The 16068-nt window shown below is 58.3% G+C and overlaps 2 protein-coding genes and 1 long non-coding RNA gene across 12 annotated transcripts in view; 1 reads left to right on the top strand and 2 right to left on the bottom strand.

Moving 5' to 3' along the window:
- GPSM1 (G protein signaling modulator 1) overlaps window positions 1-8133 on the top strand; it is a 79473-nt gene extending 71340 nt beyond the window's left edge. For all 10 annotated transcript variants that reach the window (XM_035341776.1, XM_035341774.1, XM_035341775.1 and 7 more), the window contains 3 exons: window positions 4487-4646; window positions 6804-7012; window positions 7144-8133. In XM_035341776.1, coding sequence (XP_035197667.1) covers window positions 4487-4646; window positions 6804-7012; window positions 7144-7332 — 558 coding nt within the window. In that variant the 3' untranslated portion in view covers window positions 7333-8133. The remainder of the gene's footprint in view (window positions 1-4486; window positions 4647-6803; window positions 7013-7143) is intronic.
- A 484-nt stretch (window positions 8134-8617) lies between these two features.
- On the bottom strand, window positions 8618-11667 carry LOC118175493. Its single transcript, XR_004754990.1, has 3 exons — window positions 11512-11667; window positions 10106-10279; window positions 8618-8772 (listed from the first exon to the last, which is right to left on the bottom strand). It is a non-coding gene; the product is annotated as an uncharacterized LOC118175493 (long non-coding RNA).
- Window positions 11668-13966: 2299 nt separating this feature from the next.
- Window positions 13967-16003, bottom strand: DNLZ (DNL-type zinc finger). The gene is made up of 3 exons (XM_035341794.1): window positions 15765-16003; window positions 15029-15168; window positions 13967-14362 (listed from the first exon to the last, which is right to left on the bottom strand). Exons 1-3 carry the CDS (start codon window positions 15960-15962, stop codon window positions 14191-14193), a joined length of 510 nt encoding a protein of 169 aa, XP_035197685.1. The 5' UTR covers window positions 15963-16003; the 3' UTR covers window positions 13967-14190.
- Between the last annotated feature and the right edge of the window lie 65 nt (window positions 16004-16068).

Genomic DNA, 16068 nt, shown 5'->3' with positions numbered 1-16068 from the left:
GCCGAGATGGGAGAGGCTGGCTCAGGGCGAGGAGGAGGAATATGCAGAGATAAAGGGGATTTACTCGGGCCAGGGCTTGGCTATCACCTGTGTGCGCTTTTGAAATCAGCTGATTCGTAAACTTCGCAAATAGCTTCGTTTTGCACTTTTTATTATTAAGATTTTTGGCAACTTTCCGGGACCGGCCGAGGCAGTGCCCAGAGCCGCTCGCTGTCCCATGGCCGCCCGCACCCCTCGAGCGGGCTGGGAGGGGAAGGGGGGTCTGCCGAGGGAGCCGTGCCTCAGGAGGGGCAGCGACAGAAAACTGCTGCCCTCAGCAAAGCCTGCGTGAGTTTAGCAGCTTCTCTGAATCCGAAGATGTCACCGAGGAGGGGAGACTCCAGGCAGCAGCACGCTGCCGGTGGCTGGGGACAGGGAGAGCCCCGCTCCTGCGCTCGGAGCGGATGCTCCAGACGCTTCACCTCCTGCTGAAACGGGCGGAGGCGTTTGGCCAGGGGCTTCCTCCTGTGCCTCCAGCCCCTCCTCAGCCTTCTGGGAGGCTGTCCCCAAACCTCCCCCCGGTGCCTGCCTCCAGCAGCTGCTCGGGGAGGTGGCAGAGCCAGCTCAGCGCCTGCTGCAGCGGCGAGGTGCCGGGATTTGGGGTGCAGGACGGCGGTGACGGTGCTGCTGGACCCTGCGGCAGATCCTCCGGGGGGCCTCGGGTGATGCCAGGAGGCAGCGACACCACGTGCAGGGCATCGGCCGGCAGCGGGGCAGCTCCTGCCTGGTGATTTGGGGTCAGCTGCCTGAACCGAGAGCAGGTGAGTGGCTGGGGTGCGTCTGGTTTGTAGGGGGAGAGACAGACAGGCATGGCGTGAGGCTGCGGATGTGTCGGGGTGAACATCTGCCAGGCCGGGGCAGATGGGCTCCGCTGTAACAACGGGCAGGAGATCTCCAGGAATCATCTGGTGCTGAGGACTTGGTGCTGGGGGCTGAGCGCTGGGTCCCAGCCCCGTCACTGCGAGACTTGGGCAAGTCCCTTCAGCTCCGGGTCATCTCCTCACCAAAATGCAGCGAGGAGGAAGGATGGGTGGTGGACAAGGAGCCAAGGAGGGACTGTCTGAGGGGCTGCTGTGGGAGCAGCAGTGAAAGCGGCCATCGAGGGACCTCCAGAGCCCTGTCCCAGAGCACCCTGGCAGCACGTTGTGGCACAGCCCGTGATCAGACGGCATTTCTGCGGGGCTCAGCAGCGGAGCAGGGGAGAGCTGCGTCCCGTCCTGGCTGCTGCTGCTTTCTGCGGGACGTTCGGGGCGAAGCTGCTGGAGTGTTCAGCTGGGGGCACTTCCCACACGGTGGGTACGGGCTGCTGTCGTCCTGGGCTTTTGTGCCAGGTTGTGTTTCGGGGCATTTCTCTATCGGTTTGCAGCCAGAGCAGCACCACGGGGCAGGAAGCTGGAGCTGCCTCCTGCTTCAGGGACATGCGCAGGGCCAGGCACGAGGAGCCCCCTCCTGCCTACCCAGGAGCCCCACGTTGTGTGAAACCAGCATGGGAATGATGAAAAAACCTCTGCAGATCCCGGGATGGGGCTCGGGAACCTGTCAGACAAAGTCCCCTCTCCGCAGGGCGCTGGGCAGCGGTGGCCAGGGGCTGAAGCCCCACCAGGCAGCCGTGGGCTGCGGCTCGCAGCAGCTCCATTCAGGTGCTGCGAGGGGGGACTCAGCTGTTGCAATCAGGCCTTCTGCGATCGTTTGATGCCTTTCCTGAATCAGAGTGAAAATGGCCAAGGCGTTTAAAGGCATCGGAGCCTCTTCTGACTTTGTTTTGCTTTGCCTGGGATTGTTTCAGCCTTGGCTGCTCTGGATGGGCAGGAGGTCAACGTGAGGGCTTTCCCCCTGAAATCCTGCTCCGTGCCCGGGAGACAGAGCCAGGCAGCCCAGCACCGGCTGAGCCGGTGACTGCGGGAGGTTTTATTCAGCACCTGTAAGAGTTCATTGGAGAGGCGCACTTGTGCTCCGCGGGGCAGTGCCCGGCAGCGTGGGCAGGCTCGGGGCAGCCCCACACGAGGGCTCCGTGGGGTGGCATCGCCACAGCGAGGCGCGGCCCCCCCCCGTGCCAGCCCCACAGCTGCTGTTGGCTGCCTTCCCAACACCTCAGCTGTGTTTTACGCAGCTCGGCTCCGACCTGGCGGGTTAACCAGCCTGCTTGTCGCACCAGCGAGGGGCTGCGAAAGCCTGGATGCCCTTCCAGTTAGGGAGGCCGGTCTCAGGTGAAGTGAGTCCTGCTCCCGGGCTGGCATTAGCCGGGCTGCTCGGTTCCCTGATTAGCAGGAGGCGTCGGGGTGGAAATGGGTTCACGGGTGGTGCGAACAAAGCTCCGACCCCTGCCTACGTGGCCTCTGCCCATGGGAGCAGGAGCAGAGGCTTCGCACGGGGCACGGGGAGAGCCTGGGCAGCCCCATGGCTGCTGGTGGTGCTGCTGTGGGGCTGGTGCTCGGCCCCTTAGGGGATGCCCTGGCTTTGGGAAGCCTCCTGCCCCTCCTGGCCGTGCTGAGCCCTGGGCACAGCTCGGCAGCAGACGGCGGGCCCCGGGCTGTGACGCGCATCCATCTGCCCGCACGGCTCCGGCCTCGGGGCCAGGAGCAGCCGAGCAGGGAGCCAGGCGCTCCATGCGATGGCTGTTTGGGTATTTTAATTAGCTGTGGGGTGGGGATGGGGGCCCTGTGGCTGGGGTGGCACTGGGGGGAGCCTGCGGCGCCCCCCAAACCAGGCTGGCACAGGAGGTACCCTCGCACGTGGCCGGCCCCGTCCCGCACTTCGCACGCACCAACCACTCTTGTACCGATTCAGAGCGTCCTTTGCTCCCCCGGGCATGTTCTGAGCAGAGATCCCGACACAGCAAAGTGCAGGTCCCGGCCAGGGAGCACCCAGGGGGGATCCCGGCTCTCCCTGGGGCTCAGCACCTTGCTCTGTCCCGGCCGCTCCCTGCGAGGTGAAACCCCTCCTCGGCACCGCTCTGAGTGCGGGGAAGCCGGAGGGAGCTCGGTGTGAATGAGCAGGCTGCCTCCTCTCCCCTGAAATTTGGGTCACGCAAGCCGACACAGCAGAGCTGCGATCGAGGTAGTTCGGCCTTGCTTTGAGCCCCAGCAAGCTTTGGTTTCCGAGGGCGCTGGTTCCGAGGGGCTGGCCGAGGCGCCGTTTGGTTAGAGGTTTGGAGAGGTGAGAGGGGCTTTGCCCCTCCCCGATCCGCTCCCACATTGCCAATGTTCCTCTCTGGCCCGCTGCTAATTTTGACGCTGCCCTAAATAGAAGCTGAGTGCATCTCATCTGCTCCGCTTAGCATACGGGAAAATTGTTTGCCTTCGTTTACAGGATCCGAGCTGCGGCTTTAACCCTGTCGGCGCGAGGCCCTCCCCAGCGCAGAGCTCCCTCGGGCTTCGCGTCCCCGACCCTTCTGGGGGCCCTTTGCTGGGAACGGCACCGCACACCTCGGGCTGGGAGGGGGCTTCTGGGCTGCCCGGGACGGCCAAGGACCCGAGGGACCCAGCGCTGCTTCCTCAGCACCGGGAAGCTGCTCAGCACAGGCAGACCCTGTCTGAGGAGCTTGGGGTTGGTTTCTGTTGGGGTTCTTCTGCCAGCATCTGGCAGGACCTGGACTCTTCCTGGCTGATGCCTCTCTCATTGCTGTCTAATTTTACGTCCCATTGCGGGAGGCTCTTCCGAAGGCTCTGCTGGTCCTGCTCCATGCAGCAGGGCTTGGGGTCACCCAGCACACCCCCGTCCGGGGCTGGAAGCAACACGGCAGCTCGGGGAGGCTGCCTTGAGTGCTGAGCCTTGTGCAGAGCCACTTAAATATATCCCCGTCTGGCGCAAGGTGCTCATTTGGGGATCTCACGCAAGGGCTGTTTCCCGAAGGACTGTAATTTGGTGGCATTTGCAGCCCGGTGATTGCTGCACGTGGGGTGCTGTGAGTGGCGCATCGGAAGGAAGCGCCGGCAGCGCAAAGGGCAGTGGCCTGCAAAGGTTAAATTTAGCGGGGTAGAGAGGGAGGCTGGAGGCTGGAGGGCCTGAGCTGGAGCTGAGCCTCCGCTGGGCACACGGCAGCGCTTCACAGTCGGGGCTGTGGAAGGCTCGGGGGGCTGCGGCTCTCCGTGGACGCCCCTCTCACCGCGCACAGGTCCCAGGGCAGCTTTTCTCCCGGTCTGGGTCCCTGCAGGAGAGGGGCCCTTCACCACGTGGCCTCTTCTTGGAGGGTGGTTTTGGATTGCCCAAACCGTAGGGCGGTGAGAAAAGAGGAAAAGAGAGAGGCTGCTGCAGAGCCAAGGGCACAGCGGAATCGCGTACCGGTGACCCCGGCAGGCTGCGGTGCCTGGCAAGCTGCGGGCACGGCCGGGAGCCGGCTCTGAGCAGGGCAGGGCAAGGCACAGCCACACGGCCACGGCCACGCCAGGCTGAGCGGGGCAGCGTTTGGGGCGTTCTGACTCCCTGCTGCGTTTCGTTGTCTTTCCAGAAGATCAACCGGACCCCTTCGGACGAGGAATGCTTCTTTGACCTGCTGAGCAAGTTCCAGAGCAACCGGATGGACGATCAGCGCTGCCCGCTGGAAGAATGCCCGTCGGAGGCTGCAGAGGCAGCTGCCACACCAGTCCCCGCCCTGGAAGAACGGATCTGTAAGCACTGATGCGTTTAGAAGTCACTCGTCCTAGGGGGTGATGCTGCTCCCATGGCGTGGCCGGCTGTCGTGGTTTTATTGTGCATCTTGTGATATTTTCCCCAAGCCTCAGCTCCCTGAACCTAGCAATTATTTTTTTGTTTGTTTGTTTGCAATCTCCATCACTGTGTGTGCAAGGCACAAAGAAATGTTCCTGGGTGAATGGCTGCTGAAGCAAAAGCTGGAGAATGTGAAGTAAGGCGTGGAGAGTGGCCTGGCAAGAGAAATGCAAAATAGACCCGGATTTTTTCAGTCTTTTGGAGGTCTTGTCAGACACAGCGAGGTTGGCAGGAGGACTTCTGCCTCTGCCTAAGGGGGAGATGCTGGGGGTCGTTGCTGAGGGAGCCTTGTGAGAGCTGCGAGCTGGGGCAGTACAGGCCCGGAGGGGGTTTCGTAGGCAGGGTAAAGTACCGCCGGGTTTTCTCAGTGTTACCGTGGAGGAGGAACTTCTGGGTTCTGTCCAGTTGTTGGATGCTGTGGTGAGAGGTGTCACAGAACAACAGAGAAGCCAGAAGGATGGAAAGTAATAGGAAGCTCCCAGCACGCAGAGAGCTAGCTCGCTCGTAGGAAGAGCATGGATAAATTGAGGAAGCCACATGACAAGTAGCTTGGATAGGAGAGGCAGATCTGTGTCTGCACTTCGGCTTGGTGTCCTTTTTTATGATGTTGTGCTGAGGTCCTTTGTTTAAAGCAAGCTGGAGAGAAGCACTGAAACGTGCAGGTCCCGCTAGTGTGCTGAAGCACCACCAAAGAGGGCTCAAAGCCCTTCATTCGAACCGCTGGGTTTGTTTATCGGCTCCCTAACCGACACGAAGCCCCAGCAGGGGAGGAGCAGACCCCAACCTCCCTCTGCGTGCGGCCAGGAGCGCAGCACGAAGCTGCTCGGGTGCAGGTGCCAGCGGCAGGGGCTGAAGCAGCGGCCAGAGCGAGGCCGTGCCGAGGTCAGGCTGTGGCGCAGAGGGAGCGCAGGTTGGCTGCGGGGTGAGCAGTTCTCTCTGTGCTAAAAATAGGCTGGAAATGAGCATCGCTTCTTCAAGATCCGTGTTTCTGGTACCGAAGTGCATTTGGCTTTTACAGCTGTGTAATTTAGGAGAGCGAGTTTAAAATGCGAAGCTTTATAGGGATGTACCAGTAGGCACATGTTCTGTTCAGCTGTCAGTTGGACTCTGAGCTTTTGGATATGTTGTTTTCAAGGTTTCTTTGTGAGCTGAAGGGGAAGAGACACGTCTTGGCATCAGCGCCGAGATTATTCTGCGTTCCTGTCCCTCTGCAAGCTGGGGCTCCAGGAATAGCACACGGTGGAAGGAGACCAGAGGCACCCTCAGTGCTTGTGCTCGCTGGGGCGTTTGGGTTTCTTACGCTTTGGTGTTGCTTGTCGCCATCCCACGTGCGCTGCCTGTTGTTTGGGAGCGTTTCTCTGCCCGGCAGCTGCCAGGAGCCACCAGGCTCTTCCCTGGGGTGCCGCCCAGGAGGCGTTTTCCTGGCTGGGGGCTGACTCGCTCGCTTTGCAGCGGTCCCAGCAGTGCTCGTGTGCTGTTGGAAAACCCTCCTGTTGTCCCGTTGCTGCTGTGCCCCCCCACGGGGCCCTGCAGCTCCTCTGGTGTTTGACCCAACGTTAGAAAGAGCCAGGCGTGTTCGGTGCCTGGGCAGGATGCGCCCTGCGAGGCTGTGTGGCGTGTAGGCTGTATGGATGGGTTCTGGACTCGGACCCCCGACACCGGGAACGCTGCCTGGTGAGCGGCTTAGCTGGGCCTTGGCTTTGCTGATTAGCTGCCTGTAATTATACCCAGCCCTTGGGATCGTGTGGGGTGCCCATTAAGGAACCACAACCATGTGCAGAACTCTGTAAACCTGCAGCTAACAGTACCCACCCAGCCCTGTTCCCCGAGCGAGGCAGGGACTGGCTGATGGCCACAGAAGCCGGTGTCCTACCCAGCTCAGCCCCGGGAGGCCCGGCTGCACGGCCAGCCCCTGCCCCTCCGGGGGGTGTAAGGCTCCGCCGGGTGAACGGGCTTTGCGGGGGCGAGGACTCGGGCTGCGAGGCGAGCAGAGCTGCGGCTCGCGTGTGAGCTGGCAGAGCTGTGACCCTGGCGTGTGCTCCTCTCCCTGCCTGCAGCGCAGTCCTCCCTGATGGCGTCCCCGCAGACGGAGGAGTTCTTTGATCTCATCGCCAGCTCCCAGAGCAGACGGCTGGATGACCAGCGCGCCAACGTGGGCAACCTGCCTGGCCTCCGGATAACCCACAACAACCTGGGGCACCTGCGCGTGGAGGGGGACGCTCAGGAGCCCGGCGACGAGTTCTTCAACATGCTGATGAAATGTCAGGTACGAGCAGGGCTCAATTCTCCCCCCCGCCAGCATGAGCTGCCCCCGATCCCACCTCTGAGGGGTGTGGGCAGCAGCTGCCCCCCCCGCAGCTCCAGTACCGGTCCTAACGCCTGTTCTCCCCCCCGCAGTCCTCCAGGATAGATGACCAGCGCTGCGCACCACCCGACTCCATCCCCCGTGGCCCCACCATGCCCGACGAAGATTTCTTCAGCCTTATCCAGCGCGTCCAGGCCAAGCGCATGGATGAGCAGAGGGTAGATTTGGCCTCAGCCCAGGAGGAGGCAGCAGAGGAGCAGCAGAGGCCTGGTTCCAGCTAAGAACTGGGGTTCAGGTTGGGGGGTTTGGTTTCATTTTGTTTTTTTAAAGAGAACTACGCGTAGGTGGTTTCAAAGCCGAGTGCTCCTGCGCTAGCACAGACTTCTTCCAGGAGCAACCTGAGCTGCGGGAAGCTGGACTGCAGGTGGCTGCTCTGCGGAGGCAGTGCCACAGAAGGCCCACCAGACGGGACAGTTTTTAAACAAGGGGTTTTTTTAGGACGTGCAGCCACTGTAACGCTGGGCCCAGCACCAGGGAAGAAGACTTTGGCAGTCCCTTTGCTCATCACCCAAAAACCCAGGAACTTGTGCTGTCAGCCGAAGGAGGAGCCCGGAGCAGGTAGTTAAATCCAGCCTTGATGTCCTTTATTTCCAAAACACTTTTAATTTAATGGGGGAAAGGAAGAGCACCTTTTTCATTTTCAAGTCCTCCTGTCTTGTTTGCATCACGAGGTGACAGATTGCTCTGGATCCTTTCCTGGAATATCTTGCTCAACTTTGTTCTTTCTAGAGGAGGAAATGAGCTCAAGTCAGCGGCAACACAGGTCCTTTTAAACCTGACCCCTGCCCTGGCTGCAGCCCTGGTCCCCCCACTTAAAAGTTTGTTCTGGGGTTGCTGTGAACTCTGAGCGCCCTGTGCTGTCCCTCCCCTCCGCTTCTCCAGCCACTCCAGTGCAGAGCTGTGCTGGAACCTCCTGAGCAGGATCCGAGGCTCCCCCAGCCGTAGCTGCAGTGGAATTTGGAGACCCCCCAGCAAAACCCCAGCCTGGGACAAAGCCTGGAAGGTAACTGCTGGCTGTGCAGCCCCGGCTGCAGCCCCAAGACAGGAATCTGTGCCCAGAAAGGGAGGAGGAAGGTCTCTGCCCATCTGCTCAGCACAGAACACAAACTTAGGCACCGCATTGCTTCTGGTGCAGCTGGGCCAGAAGCCTCGTGCAGCACTGAATTGTGTGCCCGAGGCAGAAACCTGCACTTGGCACTGACCTGCTTCAAGAGCTACCAAGCCTTCTGGTCACAGCTTGCGCCGAGAGTGAGCAGAAGCACCCCCTGCTCCCTTGTGCCCAGCAGCAGTGGGGGACAACAACCCTTCCCTCCGCCAAGTTCCCCCTGGAAGCAGGGCTGTGCTGCCTGCCCTGCGGAGCTGCTCCCCGCACGGCTGTCCCGCTCTGCCCAGCTGCCCGGTGCCGTCCCAGCAGGAAGCGGAGCCCTGGGCCAGCTCAAGCCGGGGGTGTTTGCTGGGACGGCAGCCCCGCACCACACGTGAGTGCAAGGATCTACATTTACTTCCATTTCCTTCTGCTAACGTTGGAAAAGCAAGCCCGGAGAGGAGGCCAGCAGACATCTCATTTGAGGAGGTGGAACGTTTTTTTCTTTGCTTGACCTGAGAGGCAATCTTGGACTTCAGCACCTCCAGTAACGAGTTCTGCCAAAGCAGGTATGCTCCTACGGAGAACAAATCAGCACTTTCTGACTGAAACGCATTTGACGGAAACATTTCCAACCAGCAGTTGAGATTTTTAGACCAGTGATGCTGCTCAGCGGGCATTTAACCTGCCTGCACTGAACATTGGGAGGGGTAGCTGCATTTTGCCTACCACCAGGGAGCACTCACCTGCTGCATGGATCGCCGGGCCGAGGCTCGGCCTCCTGCCTGGGGCAGGTCGGAGCTCTGGAGACAAGCCAGGAGGACCTGCCAGCCACCTGCGTACCCACCCAGCCTGCATTTGTCCAGAGGAAGACAGCGCTGAGGATGCCAATGACTTGAGCGGCTGCAGGCCCCGGCCTGTGCAGCTCAGCCAGGTGGTGAACTGGAATCTGACCATTAAGCTTTCAGAGGTGTTAATTATTTGCCATATACTTGAATGTACGAGCTTATTTATTTTTTACATGTGCATTTGCTAATGTCATTTTAATGGGGGATTTCCAACCCACAGGTACTTTTTTTCTAAAAAATAATCTGCCAAATGAATTAATATATTAGAAATGAATACAGCGCGAGGGGAAGGGAGGGTTGTGCTTAATAAATATTTGTGTCCAAGCTTCAGTGACAAAAATGAATTCCCACTATTTTTTGGCCGGCAGAGCTAATGGTGGTCCTTTGGGATGGGACTGGGGGTGCGTGGTGGGTTCTTGTGGCAGACATCACCATGTAGAAGTGTTAAGAAAAGGGTGTGAGCACCACCCCCAAGTCCCTTTACGTTCAGAGCACACCGGTCTCTCAGGGAGCAGCCGCCACCCCCGGCCCTGCCTTACCTCGCTGTGGGGGCACTGTAGGATGCAAAGCCCTGAGCCCTCCTGCCCTGTCTCAAGGCATTCCCAGCACCCGCCCCAAAATCTGTGTCCTGTTTCCCTGGTGGGAGCTGCCAGAGAAAAGGGCAGCAAGTGTCTGGCATAAGCACCTGGTGAAGATACTCACAGAGCAGTGGGCAGCAGCGCAAGCTCATTCCAACGCAGCAGGCAGGTGCAGGCCGTTAGACATCGCTAGAAAGGGGGCCTGGGAGCAGCAGATTTTTGGATCCTGAGCCCTGTGAGGATAAAGCCAAGTCACAGCTGGGCCTTCCATGCCTGGCTAACTCATGCAGGCTACTGCCAGGCCTGATCAAAGATTAATGAAGAGCCAGCAGCTCGTTCTCATCAGGCGTTCTCAAGTTCCTCAGTGCCTGGCCACACGCAGGCTCAGTGTGGGACTGGAGGCCAGAACCGTGCCCCCCGCTATGCAAAGGCTGGTGATTGCTGAGATTCGGGTGAAATTCCTAAAACCAAGGGGAAGGCTCACCTGCTGTCTCGCTGTCCTTAGCAGCCAGGGACGGGCGCGTATGTTCACCAGTAAATGTTGTCTCTCGCAGAGCACCTACGGAACAGACAGATCCCCACTGTGAGCAGGAGCAACAGCTGCCACTGCTGCTGCAGAGCCGCTCTCAGCCTGTGCTGGTTGCTGCTCCGCTGGCACCTGGAGTAACAGAGAGCTCAGCATTAGCACTGTCACAGCGTGCAGAGCACAGCCCTTCCTCACCTGCTCTGCCAAGCCGAGGCCAGCAGAGCTTGGTGGGGAACAGCTCGCCGCTGCTGACACCCGCCGGGCAGGCGCGGCACTGCTGAGCTCCGGGCAGGGCTGACGCGGGCTGACTGGCTCCGGATCGAGGCCTGCTGCAGCAGCTGTGCAGCACAGCGCAGGGTGCTGTCCCCAGGGCAGGGCCGGGGGGAGGAAAGCTGAAAGAACAGCAGAGCCACGCCGTACCGCGCTCTCCTACTCAGCTGTACAAATGCCCTGAGAGGCACTTGAGAGCCAGAGCTGCTGTTGTGCAGGATTTGTTCCGTAGCGCTCAGCTGCCAAGTCACGTCAGGGCCGAGGCGCTGCACTTACCTCAGCCCTCCCCAGAGCCTCGTGCTGGTGCGGGTCCGGCCATCCGCAGCACCCTGTAAATTGCAGCCTGGAGCTGGACAGCGGCCCGAGGCTCTCCACAGCCATCTCCCAGGACCCTGCCAGGACGCAGTCATGGGCTGTTAACTCCTGCGTGGCCTCGCAGTAAGGAGCTCAGCAGTGAGTAGTGCTGACCATCCCACACCAGGGAGGTGGCCCTAGGACACAGCCACGTGCCTGTGGGGTCGGAGCAGGGGGCTCTCACCCCGCTGTGCCTCTGCCCGCCCTGCAGCAGGCCCTGGAGGCCCGGAACTGCCCCGCATCAGGCCCCGTGCAAGCAGCACAAAGGCACAGTGAGTCATTTCACAGCCCCCCCGCTCCCCTCCTCACCGCCTGCGCTGCTGCTTACAGGAGAGATTCACCTGCCTGAGCCCGTCAGGAAGGCGGCGCGGTGCCGCTGAGCCCCGCACAGCACACCCACGGGTAGCAGGGTCTGTAAGTCCTAGCCCTGCGGGGCCCCAGCTGCAGCCAGCAGGCGCAGCACATCCCAATCCCGCAGCAGCTGGAGGAACTCAGGCATCTGAGTGCAATAAAAAAGGCGAGGGGAAAAGGGGTGTTCAAAGAGGCAGAAAGCAAGAGGCACAAAATTCCCCGTTTTGCAGAAGAGCCCTCATGGGATGGGGTTCAGGAACAGAATCCATCCCTTAGCAAACTCAAAGCCAAAGGTTTGCAGCGCATCCTGGGAATGCTGCCTTGCCCCACCTCAGATCACCGGCCCTCCTCTGTGCCTCTAACACCCCTGTCACAGCCCAGTCACTCACTGTGCCCTGCTGCACCAGGCCCTCATGGCACTTTTTCCCCGTCTTGCCACATCTCTGGCTCAGGAGGAAGCCTTTTTTCTCTTCTCTCTCCCAGTCCTGTGGCTGAGGGAAGGTCTGCTGGAAGGTCTCTGGTGTTTAATGAAAAGGCAGGCTTCCTGTTTTTCAGAAAAAAAAACACAACACCAACTTCAAAATGGAGCACATTTTTTAAATACAGTCTATTAGCAACAAATCCTTTTGTTTTACACACAAAGACCCTCAGAGAAGTGCAACCCTTTCCCTTCCAGCTGAAAGCCCCGGGATGGTTTCTCACTAAACCCACCCATTTCCTGCGCTGTGGCACAGCCTCTGCCTGGCTCCAAGCAGCCCCTGGGGGCTGCCCTCCGGACCCACCCTGCCTCTGCAGCTGCCTCCCAGCGGCCGCAGGCAGCGCTCCCCACACCCTGAAGATCTGCCCACTCCGTGCGATCGGCTGCTGCCTGCTCCGGCCTCGTCCTGGCAAAACCACGTCCAGCAGCAAAGCCGGGCCCTGCTCCATCCTCAGCCCGTGGCGTCAGGCGCCAGCAGGCCCGCCTGCTCCACAAGGAGCAGCGCCAGGACCATGGTGCTGCCCTGCCTCAGCACAGTGCCAGGGAGATCCTGACCCGCCTGACAGCCACGGACAGACTTGGCTACAGCTTTTTTACTGTAACGGAGCAAGAACTAGCGTAACCTTTCCGTATAACCGTAGCTAGGGGCACACTAACTGGTAAGACAAGGAAGAACAGGATTAAAAAAGCCAGGTTATAGCTGACAGTTTCCAAGACAACGCAGATCCCTACCAGCGGCTCGGTTCCACCCCAAAGGCACCAGGGGAGCAGAGCGCTGTCTCACGCAGAGGTACCACAGTAACCAGCAGTGCCAGCACCTCACAACAGGGCGAGCACGCAGCAGTGATGCCGGACTCCTGTTTCTTAATTAACACGCGGATCGCTCCAGCATCTGATTGTATCAGAGAGCTGTGTTTCTTTAGGACATGCACACAACAAAGCTAGCTGAGGGATGAAGCTGCTGCCCTTCAAAGCTGTTCCGTCACTCTGAACTTAATACCTACAGGACAACAGGATTATTTTCCTGTTGCTCTGAACCATGCTCACAACGTGTATAAAATTACTATGAACCCTTCAGATGAACAAAGAAAACTCATTAACGCTCATTAATACACGCAATGCCCTCACCGAATACTTGAATGATTAAAGGCCACGGACACCTGGACGAGTTTGGCTGCAGGAACTGGGTTCATTCAGCTTGGAGATACACAGGCAGAGGGATTTCACTGCTTTCTGTAGCTCTCTGGTGGGCGGGCGTAGAGGATACAGAGACAAGACTTCTCAGCAGTGCTTTGAAAGAAGGCAACGGGCACAGGCTGAAACCAAGGACGTTTCAGTTAGGTACAAGGATTTATGTTCTTTTATTAAGGGATTGGTCAGATACCAGACCAGGACTCCAGAGGCTGTGGGATCTCCATCCATCCTCAGATACTCAAGCCTAGGCCCTAAGTGTCTTTAACCAAACCTCCTTTGAGCAAGGTGGTTGGACTAGAAACCTCCAGAGGCCTCCTCCAACCTAAATTACCCTTTGATATCAAGTTTAGAAATGTAAGAGGATACTTCACAGTGCTTCAGGCTACTGGACCTTGAGATAAGCTAAGCTTTTATCCAGGCAGCGAGAGGAAGCCCTAAGCCAGCGCAGTATGATCACCTTGCAGCCTGATTCATCACCACCCAGCGTTAGGTGCTGGTAAACACCTACATTTTGCATTTATGAAGTTATTATTTTTTGTTCTAGCTGATCTTAACATGCAGCAGTAGCGTTAATAAGCACCTCAATGTCTGTCAAATAAGACAAATTCCTAGGTGCTCCACTTAGCTCCAACGTGCTTCACAAATATTAATTTTGCCTTCACGCCCGTCCTCCCCCTCACCAGGGAGGAAGTTGCATAACCCCAACACCCCGGAGCCGCTCGCTGCGTCACGGCCCCGAGTGGAATTTCCGAGCAGGGGCTGGCACTCCCACGGGGCAGCGCAGCCTGCCTCGTGGTGCAGTCCACACAGATTTTCAGCCTTGTGATAAAAGGGGCCCAGAACCTTCACTCTGGATGATACCAGGGGAAAGAAAAAAGCAGCACTGCAGTGAGAGCTGGTTACCTGGTCCTCCTGCAGGGACATTTTGGCTTTGCAAATTTGCACATGGTCAGGCCTCCTCCTCAGGTGGTATCAACGGCCTCTGCTGCTCAGCTACTGTGAGGCCTCCTCCAGGAGCACTGCCATCAGCGGCTCACATGCAACACCTGGACAGCATCAGAGGACAGAGCTAAAACCTGCAGCTGGAGCTGCACCTGGCTAGGCCAAAACACACGGACAAACAACTAGCTCCCTTCTCACCTGAGAACAAAGCAGGCTTCCTGACACTGCTGAAATGCTCAAAATTGCTTTAATGTCAGCAAAACAAGTACCAGGAAAAATATCCGCACTCCACCTCTAAAAATATTGGCTTGGTCAAAGGCAAAGCTATGTAAGACAAAGACACAACAGAGAGAAGACCGACGCCTGAGTTTATTTTAAACACAGACCATTGAAGTTAGGGAAGAAACATTAGCAGTCTCTCTTGCCATCAGCAGAACGACACAAATCCCACTCGTCACGTCTGTCCCTTGCCGCCAGTCTCTGGGGGGCCTTCCCCACCTTCTCCCTCTGTGGGATGACTTTGAGACCCGGTATCTGCCGTGCTTTCCAGAAGCAGCTCCAAGGCTTCCTCACCAACCACACGTCTCACCTTCTCCCCTTTGGCTGCCAGGATTTCCTCGATATTCCTGAACAGCAATTTGAAAACCAACAGTGACACTACAGCAACGGCTGGACAGAAGAGTCTTCTGCGCGCTCTCTCCTTTACACTTTGCTCTCAGTATTAACACTACACAGCCAATCAGCACATGCACGTTACCACGGGACCTTTCCATTTGGGAAGCAGATGGGATATCCAAACCTCCTAGGACCGTTTTTATCCATTTGGATCAATAATTTAGCAATTACGGCAGAACAGAAATTTTAAAGCTATCTAAGGGAGTTAGGAATCACTGAAATCCAACAGCACACAGGTCCCCACATGTGAAACACTTTGCCAGGTGAACCTAGCAGCGATTTAATAAAGCCTGGGGGAGAACAGAAGAACACCACGCACAATAATTCACCTGCTGGCACCAACAAGAACGTCTGTGTCTCATGCAGCTTCTGTTGCTGCTTCACACCATTTACTTGGATCCTAAGTAGTGAGGTTCAAATTACAGCTGATTATAAGCCTCCATTCACATGCTTTAAGAAACTGGATGAAATATGTAATTACACCAAATAAAACCTCTGGTTTGATCTAAGCCACATTTTAAAAGCATCAAAGAAATAATACATCAACTCAGGAGGATCTGGTTATAGCTCAACAGTCTTTTTCCCTTGCTACATGAGAGTGCTGCTGGCACACCTACCTTTTTCCTTCCAGATCTGAAAACCATCCCAAGTTATCTGCTATGACGTGGTGATTCTTGCAGCCGGGGCACTTCACGATGACCACCCCTTTGTGGTAGGCTAACTTGGAAATTGTTTTTGCTGAGCGCGTCTGGCAGACCTACAAAGCAAACAGCAACAGCAGGTAATAACTGCAGCTCCTGGACCTTTCAGAAAGGGAAATATTTTCCTGAGCGGAATATTCATTTTGCCCTCCCTCATCTCTAGCTATTGCAGGGCTGCTCAGCCTGGGATGATGCTGTGCAGCTCCACGGGTGCTTTGCAGGTCTGGTCTGCAGAGGACCCAGCCCCACAGCCCCGCTCTTCAGGGGCTGCCTGGCCTGTCCCTCGCTTCTTGGCAAGAGTGGGAAATGGAAATGGTTTTCATGGTGGGGGAAGGTGCAGAACTACAGCGCAAAAACAAACATGAAATATTGATGATTTAGGCAGTACTGTGGATCTGTACGTTGGGAACTTTAAACTTTGGAAATTTCACTGGGATCTTCGCCTGTGCGGAGCATATTTTAGAAGCAAAGGCAGCCCGGAGCCTGGCCTCGATGAAACGCGTTTGTTTTTGCCTTTTTAACGCGTTGAAGGGAAGGAAACGGGAAGCGATTTCAGCGCCCGCCAGCCCTGCCTGTCACCACAGGGGCTGCCCGGGGTGGGGGGGGGGGGAAAGGCGCCGGCTCCTCCTCGCCCCTCACGGCCCCGGCCCACCTTGCAGGTGTACACCAGGCGGTAGTGCGAGGCCTGCAGCTGCCCCACGGGGCCCGGCGCGGCGGTGCAGACCGGTGCTGGGGTCGGTATCGGTGTCAGTGCCGGTACCGGTACCGGTATCGGTGCGTTCCGGGGCCGCCGTACCGGGGCTGCCCTCAGCAGGGCCCGGGCCGCCGCCCCCGCCGCCCGCCGCAACATGGCGCTGGCGCAGGCGCGCGGAGGGGGCGGGCGCTGAGGCCGCGGCCGCCATTTTGGGGCGGTGCCGGGAGCCGCTGTGGGGAAGGGCCCCGAGCCGGGCGGCACC

The sequence above is a fragment of the Oxyura jamaicensis genome, chromosome 17 (assembly GCF_011077185.1).
Source record: "Oxyura jamaicensis isolate SHBP4307 breed ruddy duck chromosome 17, BPBGC_Ojam_1.0, whole genome shotgun sequence".
Classification (NCBI taxonomy): Eukaryota; Metazoa; Chordata; class Aves; order Anseriformes; family Anatidae; genus Oxyura; species Oxyura jamaicensis.
Note: the sequence above shows the minus strand (reverse complement) of the source record. Positions and strands in the feature narration are given on the sequence as shown.

Excerpts from the sequence above, each read along its gene's own strand:
- DNLZ (XM_035341794.1), bottom strand. The coding sequence starts at position 15,962 with ATGTTGCGGCGGGCGGCGGGGGCGGCGGCCCGGGCCCTGCTGAGGGCA. Across the intron at positions 15,169-15,764 it reads GCCTGGTGTACACCTGCAAG|GTCTGCCAGACGCGCTCAGC; the intron begins GTGGGCCGGGGC and ends TTTGCTTTGTAG. Across the intron at positions 14,363-15,028 it reads TCAGATCTGGAAGGAAAAAG|GAATATCGAGGAAATCCTGG; the intron begins GTAGGTGTGCCA and ends ATTGCTGTTCAG.